This window comes from Arvicola amphibius, chromosome 2 (assembly GCF_903992535.2).
Source record: "Arvicola amphibius chromosome 2, mArvAmp1.2, whole genome shotgun sequence".
In the NCBI taxonomy this organism is placed as follows: Eukaryota; Metazoa; Chordata; class Mammalia; order Rodentia; family Cricetidae; genus Arvicola; species Arvicola amphibius.
The window spans coordinates 114,480,354-114,503,719 of record NC_052048.2 but is presented as its reverse complement, the minus strand read 5'-3'; the positions used below and the strand labels follow the sequence as shown (position 1 = coordinate 114,503,719).

Genomic DNA, 23,366 nt, shown 5'->3' with positions numbered 1-23,366 from the left:
GTCGGATCTTTAGGCTTGGCAGTGAGTGCCTTCACCCACTCAGTCATCTTCCCAGTCTTACATTTTTATATATAGTAAAAGTCCAGACAAGAAGAGGCCTCTACTTTTTGCAGTGGTATCTTGCTTTTTCCAAGCTTTGTCCTTATCTGCCCAGCAGGTCCTGACTCTCTGTTGCTGGCATGCGTGCCAGCATGTGTGTTCTCTGCATGCCTGCACATGTATCTTTATGTGCCTGTGCACGCGTGTATATTTACTCTATCAGTTGCACTAAGTGGAAAAAGAAATTCTCAAAGAGAAAAGCTTAGAACCCTTGGGTAAGGAGAGAAGGAACTTCCTGCCCACTGCCAGGGCTGAGCATTGAAGAGACAAGGTGCCAGGAGGGCCACAGTGCTAAATGTTTTAGCCCCAAGTCCATGAGATCTTCCATGGAAACTGTAATGTGAAGCAGAGAGGAGCAGGGCTATGCCCTCCCACCCCGGGTCTCCCACTTTGTTCCTCAGCATCTCTTCATGGCCTCACATGTTCTTCTACCCCGTGCACTTCCCCAGCATGCTGTGGAAGGCTAGCGCCTTTGCTGAAGGTCTGACTGAACCCCAAGCAGTGTGAGCTGTACTAGGGTATAATGGGATCCATTCCTTTGGCTCCCTGAGCCACTCCAGTAAGATGCTTCCTCCCAGTGGCTTCCTTCCCATCTTCCTACTCTAGGGGTGCTTGGGCAGCCCCCTGGTTCCCTTGTGGTGTGAGTGAGCCCCACTGCTCTACCCAGCTGTGCCCTCTTCCATCTTCCTTTCACCTCACCTAGGTGTGCCCTATTCCTCTGAGAGGCCTTACAATAGGATAGAGAGGTTTTGGCTTTGAGCTTGGTGCAAATTCAAGCTCACACCACATCTACCCCACATCTTCAAGAGGAGCCCCATGGGCATACATGAATGAGAGCTTTCTCTACTTGTAGGTAAGGAGATAGTTTTCAGCAGGTTCTTAGATGGGCCTGAGAGGTGGTGGGGATGGGATACAGACTGTGCCGTTTGCCGCTGTGCAGCCTAACTGTGCCTGCTCCCTGGTGTTTCCTTCTACTCCCTCCCTCATGTTTGTGTGGAGCTGCCTAGAAAATAGTGTCTCTGCTTCTGCAGGCAGAGCCTTCAGGGGGCAGCCTATGCCATGGGAACTGCTCATCTCCAGAGACGACATACTGCACTGAGGGATAGCAGGAGCTCTAGGGTATGAGATCCTGCACATTCTTGGTCCTTGTCGCTACAGAGTGTTCTGCAGAGTAGCAGCAAATAAGTGTATTCTACCCTGAAGAGAATTCCCCCACTCAGCCTGCTCTGCTGGGGGGGGGAGGGTCAGATGAGGTGAAGCCATTCTTTATCATGAGTCCATCAGTTCTCGGACTTAGGAGCTCTGCTATGATCTGATCTGGCCCTAGAAGGCTACAGAACTAACTAGAACAGGAATTCATGGGATTCAGGCCATCAGAGTGTGAGAAAATAAATCTTTCTTAAAGGAAAAGGAAAAAAATTATACATATACGTTCCTGGTTCTATTGAGTGACCATATCCCTTTGCAAATAAGTCAATACTATTCCCCACAAGTGAGACCTTGAGTGCAGACAGACACCCATGGATTAGCAGGAAATGTCACTGAGTCCATCATGGGCCAGGGGTCACTGACAAATATCATTGCTCATCGATTGACTGTGTGCCCCTGCTTCTCCAGCTGCTCCCTGAGCTGGGAACAAGCCATGTGTGGCTCCAGATGTTGCTAGCAGTTAATTAAACAACCAGTCCAGTAAATATCACTCAGCAAAACAACATAGACCAACCCCCCTTGGCCTGACCTCATTGTTCCTAGCAAAGTCTATTCTCAGGGGATACTTATAGGACCATGGTATAGGCTGTCTCCCACCAAGCACCGTGCAGCCATTATCCTGGTGGCCACGCCTTCTAAAGGCTTTTCCCTTCTGCAAAGTTATCAGTGCAGGGGATTCAAGAACTGTCCCCCAGGGAGGAAAGCCAGCAGGTACTGTGTAGGGGTACCTGCTTCACCACTGCCTGGGAGCAGCCTAAGCAAAGGAGGAAGCTGACAGGTGAGTGAACCCCCCATTTTATGAGTTTATCCTAGTGTAAGAGCCAGTTAGGTCACTACCCTTGTAAGTAATGTCTGACTCTTACCCATGCGAACCACATCAACTTGTGCCTCCTTAAAAGGAACATCCGTGGGCTGGAGAGATGGCTCAGCGGTTAAGAGCATTGCTTGCTATTCCAAAGGTCCTGAGTTCAATTCCCAGCAACCACATGTGGTTCACAACCATCTGTAATGAGGTCTGGTGCCCTCTTCTGGCTTGCAGGCATATATTGTATACATAATAAATAAATAATTTTTTTAAAAAAAAATAAGGAACAACCGTGAGACAAAGGCTAAAGAAGGTCATGGGCTGATGGACAACTATGTCTAAGGTCAGAGTATAGAGGGAACGCCACAGTCTCATTGACACCTGGGACTGAATGTGTGTTGTGAGCCAGGAGCTGAAGGAAGGGGATGCGGCTGGGTTAAGTAGTGACAGAGCTCGGGGGAGCAGGTCCAAAGCTTTATGGAGAGGCCGCCGCTCCTCCACGGGCACCAGGCACCTAGGCATGCAGAGCAGAACCAAGCTTTTGTGGATCTCATTGTAGAGAGATTACTATTTCCCCACGGGCACCAGGCACCATCTAGGTATGCAGAGCAGAACCCAATCTCGTGGAGTCCAGCTTCTGAGAACCCTTCTGACTCAGAGATTAGGAAGCCGACTGGAGAGGACCTTGAGTTCCGTGTTGTAGGATGGCCTTTGGTTAGTGCAGCTCGGGTTTAAAAAGGCAGAAACGTGATGAGGCAGACACGAAGCCTCCTCGGGGACAGCGTGAACCTGGTATGGTGGGAACCAGATACCCCCAGCAGTTTCCTGAAATCCCACAGGCTTCCGACTAAGCCCGAAACACATGTGCCAGCTGGCCAGGGGGCCCAAGGCCAGGCGGGCAACAGGCTTCCTGTGGGGAATATGAGAATTTGAAGCAGGCCTAGAGTTGTCTTTGCTGGTCCTTCCTTCTCATGAAAGAGGCAGCTGGGAAGCCTGACCAGGAGGGACAGGAATATGGGGTGGAGAGAATGGATCGCTGATGCGTATACTTCCTTGAAGCCATGAGCACTTTCGGGCGATGGTTTTAGGTAACACATTCCTTCAACTTTAGTCAGGCTCTTGTAGTAAAGGTCACCATAGAAACCAAACAAAGTTCCTAGGCTAATGATGAGAGCATTCCAATAACCAGGCTGTCAGTCATTTCCCCTGCCCAGCCCTGGCAGCCTGCCAGACTGACTTTTGAGGGCCCTGGGCATACCTAAGGTGACACAGGAGTAAATGTGTTCTCTTCCCTGCTCCAAAGTGGGCAGGGCTACTTACCTACCCCTTATCTCAAAATAGACATTCCTGAGAGCCCCTGCTGGCCCAGCCCCTAGGAAGGTGTGCAGGCGTCCTGAAGGCACTTGCCAGGGTAGGAACAACATAGCTCTCTCCACAAGCTTCTTCTCGCCCCAGATAAACAAATGCACTACTGCAGCCATCTGCCCCAGGAAACCAGGGCTGTTTTGGAAAATGTTTGAGATGAAATAACTAGGTATCAGCTGGAGCCAGACTGTGGCTAGATCCAGTCGAGGCTAAAGTTGAACCTCCAGGGCATTTCTCTGAGCTACCCTGGCCCCCTTCACCTATTCTTCAAGTTACATGTGACATATTTCTGGAGGTGCAATCCACCAAGCAGAAGGGATCCAGAGTCCTGGGACTCCTGTTAGCATTTCTGCCTTAAACCCAGTGTGTTTATTTGATTGTTCTTGTTAAGGGCTTGTGGCACATCAAAAGGATGCTTAAAATACCAGCACTCATGGAGGGGGTTGGAATCAAAGGTATTAACACAAACATAGTTATCACTTTGCTGGGTTCATTAAATATGCTTTGGCTGCCACAGTGCGTGGGGACAGCGGCCAGGACTCGCTGGCCATGTGGCCGAGGAAGTGCTAAGCCAGGCATAATCACTGGCACTGTAGGATCCTTCTCAAAGGTCAGCCCCTCCTTGGCTCAGCGTTTCCCCTCCTCCATCCCATGAGTACCTCTGTGGTCCTACTCTATGTGATTTGAGAGGACCCTGCCCACAAGAGCAGGGCTGGCCTGTCTCTTTAATGGGAAGTCATCAGGTCTTTGATTGGACAAAGATGATAGATAGGAACTAAGGCTATATCGGCCCAGAACCTACCCTTGTCCTGTCTAAGAGCTTCTCGGACAGCCTACCTGAAATGGCAAGGCCCTATGTTGTGTGCTTTATGTTCATGTCTGGCAAGATTATTAGGAATTTGTCTGGAGGTGGCCTGTGGCAGAAGGAAGTTGAGGTGGGGACATTGGACTGGTAGGGTCAGCCAGCAGTTGGTACACTGCACACAGATGGGAATAGCCAGTTCAGGGCACAGTGTGCCAGATCTGCAGGCTGAGGTTCCTCACAGGTGGAGCAGGGCCTTTGAAGGACAGGAGCTACTCTAGGAAGCTGGGACTTTTGGGCCACTCCTTTTTAAAGCTTCAGAATTAAATTCATTAAGAAGTGGAGGATCACCGTGAGCCTTCAAGGATTAGGGAACAGGGGTCACAATAATCCTCCACACCAGGGGAAACCATTAGCTTTGGGGTTAAGAATTACTAGAAAGGATCCCTTGAGTGTTAACGATTCATCTGGGGGAAAGTAATAAAACTAGGACTAGGGATGGCCCCGCCTCCTTTCAGGGAGGCCACTCCTGCTACACTCATACCCTCCAAGAGCATGTGCATGTGTGATCAGTCCTTGCCCTCGTGACTTTCCCAGAGCAGTGGGTTCAGAGGATCCAGCGAGCCCTGCATCACTTAGCCTGACCCGGCATCTTAGACAAGGTCTGGATGAGCCAGGTAATTACAGGCTGACTGAGGACCAAGAGGATGGCCTGGTGCTGTGGGTAGGGAGTATAGCTCCTCTGCATCCTTGTGCCCATCCTGTCATCCTGTCATGAGATGGGGCCTCTGTGCCTACTCCAGCACCTTTATTCCTGCTTTTTTGGCTCTTCTGGTTACCCTTAGGACCTCTCGGGCATCCAAATTCGCTGGTCCCCAGAGACTCCCTGTTCTTGGAGCAGAACTACGCCACTGAAGACTGGATGCTGACTTTCCCCCTTGCTTTATTTGGGTTTGAGAGCTTCTCTGTAGCAGAGACTGTGGCCTCTCCTCTGTCTGCTACTCCAATGGAGGGTGGACGATGGGTGCAAGGCACTCGTAAACCTCAAGAGACCCTCAGACTGGCAGGACAGGGAATTCATAGGGCAGAAGGGAGAGAAGGGGAGGACACATGGAGGATTTAGTCATCTCACAGCCCTGGTCCTGCGTAACTATTTTGGTTTGACTTTCTGTTTGGTGGTGTTTTAGTAAAACGAGCTCTCGCGTAGCCTAGACTAGCCTTGTCTACTGATCATCCTGCCTCTGCCGCCTAAGTACTTGGATTATAGGTGTGCACCACCACACCCACCAGGATTTGACTTAATAACTCTTACATGAAGAAGTTAATGGAAAGGTTAGATAATACATCAATCAAGATTAAATAGCTGTGAGGGGCAGTGTAGGGTCTAGAACCTACTCCGTATTCCAGCAATAGCTAGATACTATGACATGCTAGAAACCCTTGGGACATCACCATCTTTTTTGGTTTGTTTGTTGATTTCTCTGTGTAACAGTCCTGGCTCTCCTGGAACTCACTTTGCAGACCAGACTGGCCTCAAACTCATTGAGATTCACCTGCCTCTGCCTCCCAAGTGCTGGGACTAAAGGTGTGCGCCACCCCTGCCCGGCTCCACTGTTCCTGTTCCCCTCCCAGCAACCCTAAGAGTGATAGAAACTGTTGCTGTTTCTACTTTTTACACGAGGACATGGATGAGGCTCTGAATCCTGGTGTCTTACCTCAGGCTCCATGGCTAGAAGTAGAGATGCTTGAGTCGTCCATCAGTCGGCTCAGCGTTCTGTGCTGAGCTGGGGAAACCAGGGAAAACCCTTCACATGGATTCCATGCTGTGTGCAGGCTCTGGCCCGAGGAGTCAGACTCTACAGAGTGTGGGCCACCTCACTCAGAGAATAGCCTGCTTTTTCACTCAATTATATGTTTTCTGTAAAAATAGAACTCTTCATTAAAACAGCGCAGCAGGCCCAGCTAGAATTACTAATTACTGTCCTTTAAAGAGATAATGTTCCCTTCCTTACACTTGCCACACCTGCTGCCACCCTTCAAGGAGCCCGGGAGAGCAAGAAAAGCCTCCCAAGACCTCAGGAGCATAGCGGGGACCAGTGGGACCAGTGAGAATGGAATGTTCTGGAAGCTTCCTTGAAGCCTTGCTTCCTTCAAATTGCTCCGGCCCTGGGGACGTCCATGTCTTCTAGGCCTTGAGGAATCCTTCCAGACTACATTCGTCTGTGCTTTGACTAGGTTCTTTGTTGGGTTTAAAGGAAAAGCACTGGAAGAGCTTGACCCCAGCCTAGATAAACCCAGGCCTGGCAGGAAGACAGGTCCGAGGATGACAGCTAACAGTTCTCAAGGAGAACTGTGTGTAGGAACTGGACAGCCTTGGTCATGCATCCCTGCTTTGCAGCTACATAGGCTATTTTGGAGAGGCTGGGGTACACAAAATGAGCTGGAAAGGATGAAGTACCCCTGTGTCCCATTTGGCAGGAAGTGAGCCAGGGCCAGCCAGGGTGACTCCCTTACCTCATCACAGTACGTGAGGTGAAGAGTTAAGATGTGCATGAGGGAGCCCAAGCCTGGGACATGCTCATGAGAGCTGAGCTAGACAGTGGGCTTCTGTCTGCACCCCAGCTCTCTGCTAGGAGCAGGCATTGCAAGAGAGTTATTGCAACCAAGGATTGTTCCTGTTTATCACAGAGGCTACAGACCTTACTGAACATGCCAGGGAGCTCAGGCACTTTGCAGAGCCTTCAGAGGTAGCTGGCCTAGAAACGTCTTCTGAACCACCAAGGCTTTCAGCCTCAAAGCAGGAGCCTGCCCTGAGCATCAGGCTAGCTGAGCTGCGGTCAGCTGTGTGCCTCCCTGGGGTTTCTCAGCTGCTGCTCCAAGCTCATCAGGGCTCAGCCTCACGGGGAGTATGTGAGGAGGTGATTTCCCTCCTGGTTTACAGGTATGGAACTTGTGACATGCTCAGCAGAGGCGAGACTTTGGTTCAAGTTTCTGTCTCCCAAGCCCGGATTCATGGTGCAGTTTAAGGACAATAATGTGGTCAGAGTTGACCATCCTTCCCCTGGGTAGGTAGATTCTGGTATTCCAGTCTAACAGACATGTTTCAGTTAGACATTTTTGCCTTTGGCCCCAGAGAGGATGACCCTCTACCCCCAGCCCAAGTCAGAAAGAGCCAGACACCCGCACACCACACCTAGAACCCACATAGCACACCTAGAACATGTGACTCCTCCTCAGAGCCTGTCCTGTGAGGTCAGACCCTGTTTGTGAACAGGCTGGAATGGAATTGACCAAAGAGAGTGGCACTATTAGGAGGTATGGCCTTATTGGAGTGGGTGTGGTCTTGTTGGAGGAAGTGCGACACTGTGGAAGTAGGCTTTGAGATCTGATATATGCTCAGGATCCTACCCATTGTCTGAGTTTATTTCCTGTTGCCCATGTCGCCTGCATGCCACCGTACTCCCAGCCACCATATTGCACCATGATGATAGTGGACTGAACCTCTGAACTGTATGTAAGCCGCCACCTCATTGCAATGTTTTCCTTTGTAAGAGTTGCTGTGGTCAAGGTGTCTGTTCACAGCAATAGAAACCCTAAGACACAGCCCCATGAGATACTGAAAAAGTTGGAGGGTGGTATCTGTGTAGGAGTTGGCCAGATGTGACAGGGGGAAGGGTGAGCCCCAGCAGAGACCACAATGTGGAACAAAGCAGGAAAAGGTGTCAAGGATTTGCTGACACCAATGTCACCAGCCCAAGGTCACAGGAGGCCAAACCGAGGTGTGTGTCCTGATGGTGTGGACGCCAAGCAGGACAAGTTCTGTTGTAAGATCCCTCTCTCCAGCAGTGTTCAACTACCCACCCAGGAAGTCTCCTCAGGAGCTGATCTGGAGCCTCGGGACCCTCAGCCTGAGGCTCACACCCAACGGTGATCGTTGGAGCTCTTGCCCAACCCAGAGAGGATGTGGTTGGGTTGAGAAATTCCACTCCAGGTTACTCAGGCGAGTGGAATGTCAGCCACCAGGAGGACACAGACTGTGCTGATGGAGGCTGTTCGTCCAGCTCAGCTTTCGCTATCCCAGGACATGGTACCTCTGGCTCTGACACTGGGGCTTTGGTGTGACCCCTTGACAGCAGTGGGCTAGAGGGCTGTCTGTGGAGAGTCCCAGAAAGCTGGGGGCTAATCACCCCTAGACCTTCCCTAAGGGAAGGTTGGTTTAGACTGACCCCCGCCCCTTCCCAACAACACCCTTGCTCTAAGTGCTGTTGTCTTCCAGCCCAGCCCAATTTCTGTCACTCTCCCACCACTCCTTCCTCCAGCAAGAGCCCCCTTCCATGTTCCGAGTCAGATCCAAAAACACAACATTTTATTCTCTGGGCAATTTGACATTTATAGCACTGTAATTGTTACCTTAAGGCAGCAATTGTCTCTTCTGTTTCATATTCCTGAAAGCAGAGGCACCTCCAAATATTGGCATGCTGGGCTCTGTGGGGATCTGTGAAGGACAGGTGGGACAACACCCATTCTGCCTGCAGCCCCCCTGCCCCCCAGCTGAGCCCTGTTCGGGCCCTTGGGACCATCAAAAGAGAGGATGGATCAAGAAAGGTTGCAGAAGATTTGGGGAAAGTGGGGTTTAAAGTCTAGGTTGAGCTGGACACGGTGGTGCATGCCTGTAATCCCAGAGGCAAGTGGTTCACCCACAGCTTCAAGACCAACCTAGTCCACATCGAGAATCCCGGGGGTGCCAGGACTCCATAGTAAGACCCTCACTCAAGAACCAAACCAAACAAAAAAACTGGTGTGTGTGGGGGGGGGTGTAACATGCAAGAGGCTCTGGGTAAATCCCTAGCACTCACAAAATGGTGTTTGACATGGAAAACCATAGTTCTCATCTTAAAGGGGTCAGAGCTAGTTATTCTGGAACCATTCTGAGTGACCATGGTCCCAGGAGCACATTAGGTTACCCCAAATTCATGTTTCCAACATGAAGGTTTTAGAGTTTACAGAGCAGAGGAAGTCATGATCTGGGCAAGTTTAAAATACACTGGTGGTTGTATTAGAGAGGCGGGGACAAACTGGGAAGCTTTCTCTAGGCCCAAGATGTTACCTTGGCTTTGGGATTGGTAGCAGCTAGTTGTTTGCTAAGTCTGTAGATTTCTAAAAGTTCTTTATCTACTCTTAATATACTACATGCATGTTAGTTCCAACATGCACGAAGGAATGGATGCTCTGGAGAAGCAGAACCAGGTCAGGCTGGACTTGCTCTCTGAACTCGCAACATTCCAGTCTCCACAGCCCTGACATTCTAATCAGCCAGTCAGCCTTTGCAGACAGATTCCCTCAGGAGTGTCTGTTCAGAGCCAGATGCAGCTTCCTTTCAGGAGTTTTCGTTTATAAGGGCATTATGGCACACAGCTGAAGTCACAGCATTTGGTAGGTTGAGGTTGGGGGATCTGAAGTTCAGGGTCATGCTCAGCTGTGCAGTGAGTTCCAGGACACAGCCAGAGATACACAGAGAAACCCTGTCTCGGGAAAAAAAAGAAAAGAAACTGGAGAGGTGAACATGGGTAGGGGGAGGGCAACTGCTCTATGCAGCAGCACAAAAGGCATTTTTGAGGGAAAGTGGGAACAAATGTGTGCCCCGAGTCCAGAGCCCTCTTCTGAAATGCACACGAGGGTAAATTCCACTATCTCCTTATCTATTGAGTCACAGTCTAAAAAGAGGTGAAAAACCCCGGGGGGGGGGGGGGAGGGGAGATGTGGAGACCCAGGTCCTCCATGCAGAGAAAAGTAAGGCTGGCCTCCTTGGATCAGGTCACTGCTCAGGCCACCTCAAGTGGGGTCCCAACACAGCTCAGCTTCCTGGAGCAGGCAGGTGTAGCCACATGGGCCATACTTCATCACCAACAGCGACCAAGTCTATGGTCATGTGGTTCTCTCAGCAGAGGTGGCCTCACGGCTTGCTGACCACTCTGGGAACTAGGCCACAGTCTTGTACTGGTCTCAGTGACTCAGCCATTCTGCAAAGGCTGCCCTGGTAGCTGCTGATATGGTATTGCCAGTGTACTGATCTCAAAATACCAACACACTGCGATACTTCCATGCTGCCTGGCCATGCTTCCTGCGCAGGTGCACCTCCCTAACAATGGAAGGGCTAGCACTTGACAGAGCAGAGCTTCCCGTCCTTCCTTGTCCTTAGTGAACAAGCGTGCTAATGATTTGGGTTGAATGCTTTGGTCTTCTCTGATGTGCTCGGGGTAGTGATGCAAAGTTGCTTTCTGATTGCAGGAGTGTGACCAAGACACACACATGCAAGGCAAAACACCCATACACCCAAGCTAAAAGCCTGCTTTCTAAGTGTGGCTCTTACTGAGGGTCCATCCTGTGCCTCGTTGGGCACAGAAGTAGAAATCCTAGCCGTGTGTTGGTAGGACTCAAGGTGTTGCTTAGCTCAGCTTGTAAAGGGGCAGAGCACACCGGACCAGGGCTGGGAGTCACAGATTTGAGAGATGGTAATGTCTGATCAAGGGCAGGTGCTAGGGTGACCAGGGCAGGCACTGGCAAATGCTGTAAAGATGGAAAGAAACGGAGGCATGGAGAAAATGTTTGGTGGGTGGGACAGAGGTTGTGCCTGCTGTGGGCTGGGGAAGTGAGCAGTGGGGTCACCACCCCCTCCGTCAGCCCCATCGTTGGAGGCAAGCCTCACCAGGGCCTGCTGACTGTGCCTCTCCTTCCCCGTAGCCTGATGTTCACCAAGGTGTGAAGCTGGAGCAGGTTCTGAAAGGGCCAGAGGAAGCCCTCGTGACCTGCAGGCAAATGCTGAGGCTGTGGCAGACCCTCTACAACTTCTCGCAGCTGGGGTAAGTGGCTGTCATTGCCCCTTGGGTTGCTCCAGGTTAGAGGGCAGGGTTGGCAGGTGGTAGCTGCCAGGCTAACGGCTGTCTGAAAGGCCACAGTGCCTACAAAACATGGTGGAGTTGTCAAACTCAGAGTTCAGGGATTTTTATATTCATGGCTCAGTTTTAATTCCTTGATGGTCCTCTGTACCACACGTAAAGCCCCGGTTAGAAGATAGAGCTCAGGGTGGTGAGGAAGTAGAAAAGCCATCATCGAGCCCCTGAGTCAGGTCCTGGGCTTCTTGCTTTATGTGACATATCAGCCACTTATGTCTTCTGTGTTGTCAGAGACTGAGATTCAGAGCCTTGGTCTAATTTGCCACTTACCTGTTAGATGACAGTCCTGGGAGGCGAGCCCTGAGTCCCAGACCATGGAGCGTGTGCACAGCGACTCCGGGACCTAGAAGGCCTCCGTTCTCCTCGTGAAGTCAGAGGAGGACCAGGGAAATAGCATGGAGTTAAAAACCTCAGGCCTGGGAGATTCCAGAGCAGGGCAGAACGAATCGGTAGAAACTTCCAGAGAGCTGTGGGTGATGGATTTTTCACGCAAGGAGTAGAAACCCTCCCTGGCGATGGGCACTGTAAGCCCATGCGCTGTTCTCTGGTATAGGTGGATTTGCATTCAAATGCCTTTGCTGGAACAGCAAAGCCTGACTCAGTTCGCAGAGGAGTTGCCCTGGAGCTGGCTGCTCCTTATCTGTCTGGCGGGTAGGCTGCACATCCAAGTGGCCAGTCTAGACAAGGACCCACAGACTGGGAGCTTTGACTCAGAAAGCAGGCTGTGGAGCTGCCAGGTGTTCTCATAGGGGCACATACTCCATTCTGTGCTGGGAGGCTGGTGGAGCTCACAGTGCAGAGCACCTCCTCAGGAAACTGCCACAACTCTCACCCCAACATACAGCAGGACACAAATCTGGATCCAGTCCCTCCTGGCTGCCCCAGGAGACAGGAAGGGTTTTTCTATGAAACCTAGAGCCATAAACCAGAAGCCAGTGCTTGGAAGATCTAATTTTGGGCAATCATAAAGTAAGACCAAAATCCACAGCATGAGGGTCTGATCTACACACCATGGACCTTGCCAGCCTACACCACTCCCACCCAACCCCCTGTGTTCTGCACACACCCGTGCTGCTGGTCTGATGTTCTCATCACCCCCAGTCCCTCCATCATGAAGCTACTGCTACCCAGCAGCCGCTCAGCCCTGTCCGTAATAGTCTCGATGACTTGCTTAGCTTGGCTCATCTCTCTATCTGTTACAGGGTACTTCAAGTAACATGCGCCATGTTAGCCTTAAACTGTGCAGCACAGTGCCCCAAACACAATGTTTCGATGCTTTAGGAGAGGATCGCTCATGGGAGAAGAGAAAAAGTATGATGGGCACTTATGGAATTGAGCTCTAAAGTGAGACGAGGAGGAGCAGGACATCATTTCAGCCTCACGTCCCTGGCTCATTGATGTCCCCACTCAGGTGCTTCCAGAATTAGGAAAAGAAAGTCTTGGTCACTGTTCTGTTGCTGTGAAGGGACACCATACCCAAGGCAACTTTAAAAACGAAACCATTTATTGGGGGCTGGTTTACAGTTTCAGGTACTTTGTCCATTTTCACTATAGCAGGAGGCATACTGGCAGGCAGGCAGGCATGGTGCTGGAGCAGGAGCTGAGAGCTGCATCTTGGCCTTCAGGGAGAGAGGGAGAGAGAGCTAGTGCTTGCAGGAAACTGACTGACTTACTGGGCTTAAACCTCAAAGCCTTCCCTCAGTGACACACTTCCTCCAAGAAGGCCACACCTCCTAATCCTAATTCTTTCAAATAATGCCCCTCCCTGGCGACTAGCATTCAAATATAAGAGCCTATGGGGGCCATTCTTATTCAAACCACCACAGTGGCAAAGGAAAGGAACCATCCCTGATCTGCTATGTTTGGAGAGATGGTTTCCTCCGGAGCCTATTTAAGATGGTTGAGCATCTACAAACCATGTCAGGACCAGAGTGAACCCGAGTTAGGACAACAAAGATCCCCTGGACTGTGTGGCACCATCATCTTTGGAGCCAGAATCTTGGTGTAGCTCCAACGGGAAGACACCTTCTGGAACCTTTTCTGTAGTGGCTTTCCTGAAGTTTCCTCAACCCATGCCAAGTGCCATTGGCCTCCTTGGCCATGGGAAGGGGCTGACCAAGAATGCAACAGCTGCTGCCTTTCTGAGCAAGGTTTCCTTCCTGGCTCCCCACACCTCCCACCCTGAGAAAATGAAAGCTTCCCCTCCCCCGATGGGGTGGGAGATGCAGGAGCTTAGAGAAATGGATGGAAACCAAACTGAGACCACCACGTTTGTTTGCCTGCCAGTCGGAGCTCCTCTGAGGCTCCTGGGCAGTCTGAGGATTCCATTGCAGCATGTGCCTCCTGGACTTTCACCCAGGCCGTCCTCAGACAGAAGCCAGCAAACAGTCCCTGTGCCTGGAGGTAGAGGCCTCACCTTCAAAGAGGGCATAGACACTGTGGTGTTTACATGTCGGCCTGTGTGTCCTGGACCCATGCTGGTCTGTCTATCCTTCTGCTTGTCTCTGTCATTCCCTACCATTCTGGCTTTGCTCTATTTCTTGAGCTTGAACTTTTGGCCTCAGAGTCTGCTGAAATGGAGTTCCCTCTTGCTCCCTGCTGGACCTGGGGGTGCCGGTTGTCTGCATCCTGGAATTCTGCCCTCCTTTGCCTTCCAGAGGCCTGGAAAGGGATGGCAGCTTTGAGGGCCTCACAGTGAAGAAGCAGAACGGCATTCACCTGACCCTGCCAGATGCACATGATGCAGAATCCGGTAAGGTCGGGGTTGATCTTGGCTCTGGGTGGGGCTGGCAATTGGCCCAAAGATGGGTGGTGGCCACCCATTGTGGGCAACAGAAGAAGGCCCATAACTCCTAAGCAGAGTGAATTGGGAGAATGGGACAGGTCTGGGGATGTAAGTTAAGTTGTGCTTTGTTGTTAAGAAAGATGGAGTAGATTTCACTAGGCAAGCCCAGGGCTTGACTCCAGAGACACCACCACAGTGCCTGGCTGCTTGGGGAAACCACTGTCCCCAAGGAAGGGCATGGTGTGGGGGTGGGGATCCTTATAATTAAAGAGAATTGCGTCCAGTTATCAGGGCTTCTCATGCTCTTGTCTTGTAAACCTGTCATCTGTGGTTTGTTTCGAGGCCTCCTGGGTTTATTGGAGCCTTTATTGCCTCTGAGGAAGAGAACTCACTCTTGTTTCACCTGCATGGGAATTTTAAATGTCAACAGCTTATAAATCCCGAGCAGGGCCTGCACCACCCGCGGCCACAGCAAGAAAGGTTCTCTGAGGGCCTAAATTAGCCACAAGCCAGTGCCCAAGGGATCTTTCGCTTCCCAGCCTCAAATGGGTAGGGTCTTAGGCGAAACAGTGTGTACTACAAAGACAGAAAGTCAAGATCACCAAAGAGGAGAAAAATCATCCCTCCTCTTACCTACCACCTACTTGGAAAATCTCTGGAATTCTTCCGAGGCACGCCTGCAGTTAGCTGTTTCAGGGTGACTGTGTTGTGACAAGCTGGTCTCCACTCACCTGGAGAATGTGAAGAGCTTTGCCTAACAGCGCCATACCGGTGTGTTGGTTGTGTGTCTTCAGAGCCTTGCGTGATTACACTTTCACTTGCTTTTAACCATTCCCTGTTGTTGAACATTTTGGGAGGCTTTCTGTGTTCCGTATTAAAGGCAGGAGTCAAATGAGCATCTTTTCTGACACTTCGGATTGTTTTTCCCAGGATAAATTCTCAGTGGGATTTTTGCCAAATTACCCCTTCAGATGCATGCCGCCCCCTGGGGAGAGGAACAGGCAGAAGACCCTCCCTAGGGACTGTGAGCTGGTGTTTGGCAGCTGCCCTGGATGCCCTGTAGCCTGAGTTCCGCTCAACCCTGTGCCCTCTTGTTCGGCAGGCTCTCGGAGGGCATCATCTATCGCAGCCTCAAGGCTGGAGGAGGCCATGTCGGAGCTGACCATAACAACCTCGGTCCTGAAGCAGGGCCCCATGCAGCTATGGACCACACTGGAACAGATCTGGCTCCAGGCCGGTGAGTGTCCCCTGAGCCACCCATGCCCAGAGCCCTGGCCCTGTCCTTGAGGATGATGGGAGAAACGAGATTTCTGAGGAGGCTTACAAAGTTAGACTCTTAGTTCTATAGTTCTGTTTCCCAACTCACTTTCTTTCCTCCCTCTCCCTTTAACCTCCCCCATCCTAACCTCAGAGAATGTTTGCACTCAGAACTCAGATCCTAGCATCTTGTCTAGGTGCCCCAGGAGAAGAATGTTCGCCCCCTGAGGTTTCTGCTTGTCTCTTGTCTGGCTGGCTGTGGATTTTCTTCTTTGCCCAGTGGGGTGAAGAGGTCAGGAGAGGGCTAATGACTTGGAGACTGCTGTCCAGGTGACATACCTCTTGGTCTCCGGCCAGCACTGTTCCCACAGGCAAATGAGTGCTAGAGGGATAGGATTCCGGAAGCCCTGGCTCGGGTCACCCAGATCAGATCCTGTGCCGGCTGACAACTGGCTAGCCCTGGTCTGAAATGACTCACAAGTTAAAGCTGTTAGCACGGCACATAGTGGGCGCTCCGCAGCTAGTACATGGCTTCTGTAGCCTTCTTCCGGTTCATGGTGTGGCTGTGAGGTGCCTACAGAGTGTGTCCTTGGCTCAGAAATGCCAAGGAGTGACACATTGGAAGGTGTTTGGCAACTTAACCTGACCGTGGTGTGATGGGTTACAGGGGAAAGAATAAGGCCGAAGAGGAGACTAAGATTTCTCCCGCACAGTACAAGAAGATGAGAGGAGACCTGAGCCTATACCAGGCTCCCAAACTGCCAAAGACTGTGTGTGTCCCCAGGCCCTGTTTTCTCTGGGTTCGTCTTACCCTCCTTCCTGTTCTCACAGGAGTGGGCTATCATCCCCAAGAAGGGGATTGAAGCAGAAAGCAAGGGGAAGCAATAGCCGGTTCCCTGGATAGGTGATGTTGGCAGTCCGTCAGAATGCTCACTAAGGAGGACCCAGGGCTACTCGTGGCATGCTTTCCACATGGGGACACATCAGTGTGCAGCCTGTCCCCACTCTTCTCCTGGACTCTGAATCTGGAGAGAAGAAAAATGGACCTGGATACATAGAAAGCCTAGACGTAACAGCATTGCGATTGTAATGTAATACAAATACTGCCCCACTTAGCATCTCAGGGTTCCTCTGCATGCTTGGGGGGCTGGGTTGGGCTGCACACTCAGAAAGGGAATGTCGAGGGAGGGAAAGGTGTGATGAACAGTGAAGCCATCCCAACCTCTGAGAGGCAGAACAGAGCCCTTGCTGCCGGGGTCAGCACGGTCATGGGAGCTCCATGGACTGCCACATGACCCTCTGACGGTAGCTCTCTAGGCCTTTTGTTTTCCTGATGTGTTTGGGATTTGCATTTGGTTGCATCTGAAGCCACCTTGGGTTTCCAGGTGCATTGCCTTACACTGGGGCAGCGCATGTGCCTGCAGTAACTCCAGGGAAAGGGAAAGGTGAAAGGCTTATTGGAACCTGGAGCAAAACATGGTGTGTCACTACAGACACACATCCTTCAGTGAGTCACAGGCCAGCCTTTCTGCTCTGGACATTATCCTGATGTCTCTGCACAGAGAAGTCTGAGAGCAGCCTCTGGACACAGAAGAAAGCATGATCACAGCAGATTGAGCAGGTGTGGTCACAGATCCAAAACTCTGGTGCCTTCTACAAGGGAGAAGCCTATTTCAACAATACAGAAATGGCAGCCTCAAGTGACACTCTGCCTTCTCTAGGGCACTGCTCACATCCGTGTGGTTCACAGCGGCTCCTCGCGACACTCACATTCACATTCTGAGGCAAGAGATAAACATGGAGGAAAAGTAACCTCCCTCTTCCCATAGGACACACCGTGGAATCTCCATGCATTCCTTCACCCTATGATTCACTGGCCAGGGCTCCGTTTTTTGACTGTCCCTAACTGCAAAGGACTCTGACATTATTCAGCATGTCCCCAAGCCTCACTATGAATCATGAGATCTGTTCTTCTGGAAGCAGGAAATAGACAGACGTACAGCTTTGATGGGAGTGAGAGAATGTGTCCTCGGCACCTCATCATGTCAGGACCCATTTGTATCCTCTGTCCCTGGGCTGCCATCTTCACCAGCGTGCACTGAGTACCTGGTGGAGGAAACACTGCCAGGACCAGGTCCCCACACTGCCACTGCCCCACCTGGCCCAGGCTAAGCATATTGTGATCAGCACCCCCCATACATAGTCTCCCCTCCACTCCACCCTCCACACACTAATGCTAACAGATACTATATTGTGCAAGGGGAAAGGATCCTCCATCACTTCTGAATGAGCTAAGTTTGGTTTGGGAAAAACTGCAGCCAAATCTGTCAATCAGGTCCACTGTGAAAACTGACTGGGAACGTCATGCCCTTTCTCTCCCACACTTCCTTTCTTCTTCTACTCCCTCAGGCTCCCCAGATTCCAGGAGGGTTTGCACTGAGGCTAGCAGTAGGGGTCCTACTTCCTGGGCTGTGGGTCTGTGAGAATGGGAAGGCTGCTGCCAGACCCATGTGTGTTCCAGAATCTTCAGTGTGCAGAGATCCTTTCCATAAGAGCAACACACACATACACACACACACACACCCCTCACTACTGAGAGCATCTCTGTCAGCTTATAGCGTACCATAGAGAAGGGTAAGGACACACACAGGGACTTCCCCTGCCCTGAAGGTCCAAGGACTCCCGGACAGCTCTAGGCTCTCTGCATTTGTCTCCTATCCCCAGTAAGTCTTGTTATCTGAGAGCTTTCAGGTCCTCATCCTGCAAGTGTAAGCCACTGTGTGTGTGTGTGTGTGTGGAGTTGATGTTCATTATAGTTACAGCAGCTCTTAGGAGGGACTCTTGACCTTCAGGGCAGAGCCAGGTTGAAAGCACGGGGTAGAAAAGGGCCACAAAAGCCGCCCGGCTTCAACCATTCCTCCCCTTATTCGTCTTTGCTCTTCATTGGTTTCCTGTCTTCCTTGACTCTTTGCCTGGCTCCTACCCTGCTTGCTCCTCCTGCTTTGGTGCCTTGGAGGGCTCCTTGCTTGCTCTAACATTTATTCTCCCCTCCTTCCCACATTCAGAACAGTGGGGTCCTAGGCCCTGACTGTCCCACCTGTGCTCCCTGGGGCTCAGTGCTGGGGGGGGGGGGTGTTCCTCTGTGGAAGCCTCTGTGACCCTCTGACTTTCTCTGCCCCCCTCCCACAGTTCTCTGCTCTCTCCTGAGCATCCACACCTCCTGAGGGCCTGCTTCGTGGGGATCCATGCTGACCTCCTTTGAGATGGATGAATATGTCCTCACTGTGGAGGTCAGGGCCAGGCAGGGAAGAGTCCTTTTAGACCAGTGGTTCTCACCTTCCTGATACTGCCTGCATCCTTTCCTACAGCGCCTCGTGCTGCGGTGACCCCAACCATAAAATTATTGCATTGCTACTTCATAGCTGTAATTTTGCTGATGTTATGAATTGTAATACAAATATGATATGTGAAAGGGCCGTTCGACCCACGGGGGTCATGGCCCACAGGTCAAGAAGCACTGTTTTAGAGCCTTATTATTTCTTTCTTGTCCCAGGCCGTGCACAACTCCCTCCATTTTCGGAGGAGGTCTTGACAGGTTCTCACCTGAAAAGGCCCTGAGGTCCCGGAAGGGTCCCCTGCTTCTCAGCATAGGGCCAGCCTGAGGACAAAGCCCTCCCTGTTGCACAAGAGTATGGGAAAGGCCTTAGAGAGTGAAATTAGCCCCCAGCCTGGGGCCTAGAGCCCTCATTTTGGCTGGAGTGGTGGGGCTACTAGAACCAGCTCTGAGTGCAGGGTTCGACCAGGCTGCCTCTGAGAAGAACAATAAGAGGGACTTGCGAAGCTCCAGGGAGCAGCTGTTTTCCATTTGTACCCTGTGGAGAGAAAGCACAGAGGAGGGTAGTGAGGGAACCCGGGAGCCAAGAACAAGAAAACCAGAAACAGACCGAAGAGGAGGCTGAGCCTGAGCCGGTGGCAGGGAGGGTAAGGAGACAGGAAGAGAGAAAAGGAGCTGGGGGCGGGGTGTACTTTGACACTCAGGCAGGAACAAAGGCTTGCGCGCTGCCGTGGATAAGGCTAAGCACTGAGTCCTAACCCACCCTGGCCAGGGGAGCACATGGGTGTGGGCATGGCAGGCCTGACAGCCGTCTGAGGTAGAGGATCCGGGGAGTGGTGGGCACCATGCCACCAGGCTCCTGCTGCAGTCGTGGTTGGCTGACTGGCTAAGAGCACCATGTTTGGTAAAACAGCAAGCAGTAGCTCGGAGCACCTGCCCAGGGACACGGAGGTTATGAGGACATGGTGGGTACACTGAAGCCCCCAGAACCTATGTGGCTGCTTTCGAGTGTGAGGCCTTGTGGCCAGAGCCCTCGGGAGACCTGCCCGCTCTGACTCCTGCCTGAGTGCTAGAGAGACCCATCAGAGAGCAGAGGAGCCCATGTCTCAGGGAGCCGTCCTTGGTATATGTGGCTTCTCGGCTGGGCCCAAGGCCTCAGAAAGCCCCAGGGCCCCCAGCACTAATTGAAATCTGTTGATGTGAACACACTGAGGAGTACCCAAGGCGAGGACCAGGGACGGTCTCCTGGGCACTTGGAGGCAGAACAGCAAGTTGTAAACAGCTTAATGAGCCATGGCAGAGCCAAGTGGGCCCAGCCTGGCTGGGGCTGCGGAGTGAGATGTGGGCATTGAGAGTCTGACCCTGGATTCTCAGAGCGCCTGCCTGGAGAGCTCCCTCACAGCTGCTGGTGTGTGTGTGTGACTTGGGCATCCACCCGCACCAAGCCTTATACCGCACCTGTCTCCACTGTACCCTGGGGCTTCTAACACAGTCCTCCCCTCTCTCTACCTGCTCAAGTGTGAACTCCTCTAGAAAAAGCTTCCTGACCACGCCACCGTGGCACTGACCTGGCCCGGCCTGTACCTGTCATTTCACTGTCCTGGACCCAGTTGCCACGGCCACTCTCCTGTTTTCTTCCTTATGGGTGGACTGGACATGTAGTCCTTGTTCCATAGAGCTGTACATTATATACTCAGTTATAATAGAGCCTGTGCAAAGGCCCGGTAGCGGCTCAATAGGAGAGTAGAGAAGGGGAATGATAGGGAGACGGCCAGATCCCTGTCCGCTGGCCAGCCCCACCCGATCCTGGCTCAAAGTCCCAATCTCCTGGTGTCACTGCCTCTAAGGACAGGGGCCTTGAATGTCTACCCATCCCTCTAAAACAGCATGAGAGTGTTTTGTTTTCCCTCTGATTTTCTTTCCCAGATTATCACAGCTCCTTACCACCGTTGGGGAAAAAAAAGTGCTCCAAATGCTCTCTGTAATATTTTGGGATGAGGCAAGCTGATTGGATTACACAATGAACTTGAAGTAGCCTTTCTGCCTAAGAACCCCTCCTACTATATACTGCAGTTCATTAGGCTGTCTTCCTGACAGAGCTGGGTCTGTCCACCTCTTTCTGGGAGTTCCGTCCCTACCCCAGACATGCTCTGAACTGGTGTAACCTCAGCATTCAGCCTGTGCTAGGAAAAGCTCCTGGCAGAGCCGCAAGGCAGACTCTGCTGGCCTCCCGCGCTCCCCATCTGTGTTGCCGTCCTTCTGTGACTTCCGCATGGGCACCGGCTCCGGGAGGGGGCAGCCGAGCCCTGGGGGCCGCTTGGAAAGAAGGCAGAGTGGGCCAGCAAGCAGCGTGTCTAAAAGCGTCTGGAGTGGGCGAACGCCTGTGCAGTGCGGGGCTGAAATGCACAGTTCTGTGGTCTGCCTGGAGACGGGAGAAACCGCACCTCTTCGAAGCCCTAGCCCTTCATGAGGATCTGATGCTGTCTGCTGGCCGTGTGTGTGTGTGTGTGTGTGTGTGTGTGTGTGTGTGTGTGTGTGTGTGCATTAGAGAGAGGCTGTGGGGGGAGAGGAAGCCGGTTCTGCAGTTGTTCTTCCTCTGTGAGGAACTGGAGCCCTCCCCACCTCAGCTTAGCTGTTTATGGTGAAGACCCTAATGACGCACGCCTGCCTCTGAGCCTACCTGCCTGTGAGGCTTAATGAGACAGAATAGCTTGTGAGGTTGGGGCTTGGCCCCAGTCAGCCTCCTTCAGACCAGGAGGTAGCCTTGCCCCTGTGGCACTTGACGTGTCCTCATCAGAGGCCCCAGATTGCTCTGTCCCCATCCTCCTGGGCTCCAAGCACGCTCCCACCTCATCCTGAGCACACCAGGGCCCAGTATACGCCCCTCAGCTACTCTGCTTCAAGACTGAGAGGCCTCCAGGATTGTCACCAGGTCTCTTCCCATCCTGCCATCTGCCTAGAGAAGCGATGAACAAAAGCAACGACAGACTGAGACCTGTGTCAAAAACGTGCAAGCAAGCACGCATTTAACCCTGGGCCACACTGTTCCCCAGTGCTGCGTCTAAAGTCAGGCAGCCTGACGTGAACTCCATCCCTTACGCTCTCTCTGTGGTTCTGGGTTTCTAAAGTGGGTGGTGAAAGTACTTTCTCTAGGATTTCTGTGGCATTGGCTGAGGCAGTTTGTACCCCGCATGGTGACTGACAGAGTGGACACTAGAGGCAGGTACCCAGTGCTACTCCTATACCTCACAGCAAGGTAGCCCTGGGTCATGACTCCTTGACTCAGCCTCAGCTTTCTGGGCTCAGGGATGTGGGCTGGGGCTGCTCCCTTTGACTAAACCCCCACTCACACTTCCCCTCGGCTCCTGTTTTCACAGCTGAGCTGTTTCATGGAGCAGAGACACCTAAAGGAAGCAGGTTTCTGCATCCAGGAGGCTGCTGGCCTCTTCCCCACCTCTCACTCGGTGCTCTACATGCGGGGCCGGCTGGCTGAGGTGAAGGGCAACTTGGAAGAGGCAAAGCAGCTGTACAAGGAGGCGCTCACAGTGAACCCGGACGGTGTGTGCATCATGTACAGCCTGGTGAGTCACCCTCCCTCCCTCCTGCCACCTCCTTGCCCGTCGCTTCACCCTTCAGACTAGCACCTTGCTGCTGCCACCGCTGCCACTGGGCGTCTCTAGAAAGTGACTTCCTGCCAGCTCTGCTGTGAGAGGCATCTTATATGTGTCTTATAGGTGTGAGCTGTTTCACTCCTATCAGAGTCTACATTGATGAAAAAAACAATCTAGAAGGGTTGGTTGACATTTTTTATGGTTTCCATGTTGTTGTGTAATTCTCTATGTGATCTACATACAAAGATTCCGTGGACACTTGTTAGAACCTTACCCTGGGAGCTAACCCAGACCCTAGGCATTTCCCCAAATGCCTTGTATGAGGGTCCTCAGACTCTCCCCAACCTTTGAGCTGCCTCTTCCATTCCATAGGAGCTCTGTCTCCTTAGGGTTCTCAAGGGTGAGCCATGTCAGGTCTGGCATGAGCTTATACTACAAATGGCCCTGGGTTGTGAAAGGGTCCATCAGACGCCAGTTCTAGAACATGGATTCCAGACCCGGGTACCAAGGGCACAGTGACACACCCACAACACCCACAGGTGGGATTTGGTAGCCTGTCTTAGCTACCTTCTACCTTGGGTGATCATGGGTAGTCACTGTCTCTGAACCTTGATTTTGCTTATCTATCAGTGACGATTCTATGGCCTGGGAAGCGTCATTGTGATTCTTACTCTGTAGAATTAGACTCCACAGATGACCTTCCCCCTGCTTTCTGTAGCTGCTTCTGGAGAATGGAAACCAGGACAGATGGAGCAGCAAGAAGCAAGCCCACCCGCAGAGGCACGAGTGGTCTTGGAAGGACCATTTCGGAGCCCATAGTTATTATCTAGGTCCTGTTGAGGTCTGGGTTCCAGTTGGCTGCCCCCTCACTTTGAGAATGGCTCTCGCAGTGCCCCTGACATCTGGCACAGGGAGATCACAAGGATGGGAATAGTTTCGTGTGGTCAGAGGGTTTCCACTGCCACAAGGAGACTCAGCCCCAACAAGAAGCCAGAAGGGTCGGGTTTCAAATTGGGTTTAAAGAGTTTAGGCGTATACTAAAGAAATCACTTGCGAGACCAAAGCATCTTATATTCTTTCTACCCTAGCAGCCCTTGAAAACAGAGCCAAGCAAACATTCCCTGCTCAGCTCTCTCTCCTGTTGTC

At 51.9% G+C, this 23,366-nt stretch overlaps 1 protein-coding gene across 1 annotated transcript in view; it reads left to right on the top strand.

Annotated features, from left to right (window-relative positions):
- Ttc7a (tetratricopeptide repeat domain 7A) overlaps positions 1-23,366 on the top strand; it is a 105,069-nt gene that overhangs the window by 69,268 nt on the left and 12,435 nt on the right. Inside the window, 5 exon segments of the mRNA XM_038317817.2 lie at positions 11,022-11,037; positions 11,040-11,140; positions 13,891-13,985; positions 15,121-15,259; positions 21,992-22,190. Of these exon segments, the coding sequence (XP_038173745.1) occupies positions 11,022-11,037; positions 11,040-11,140; positions 13,891-13,985; positions 15,121-15,259; positions 21,992-22,190 (550 nt within the window).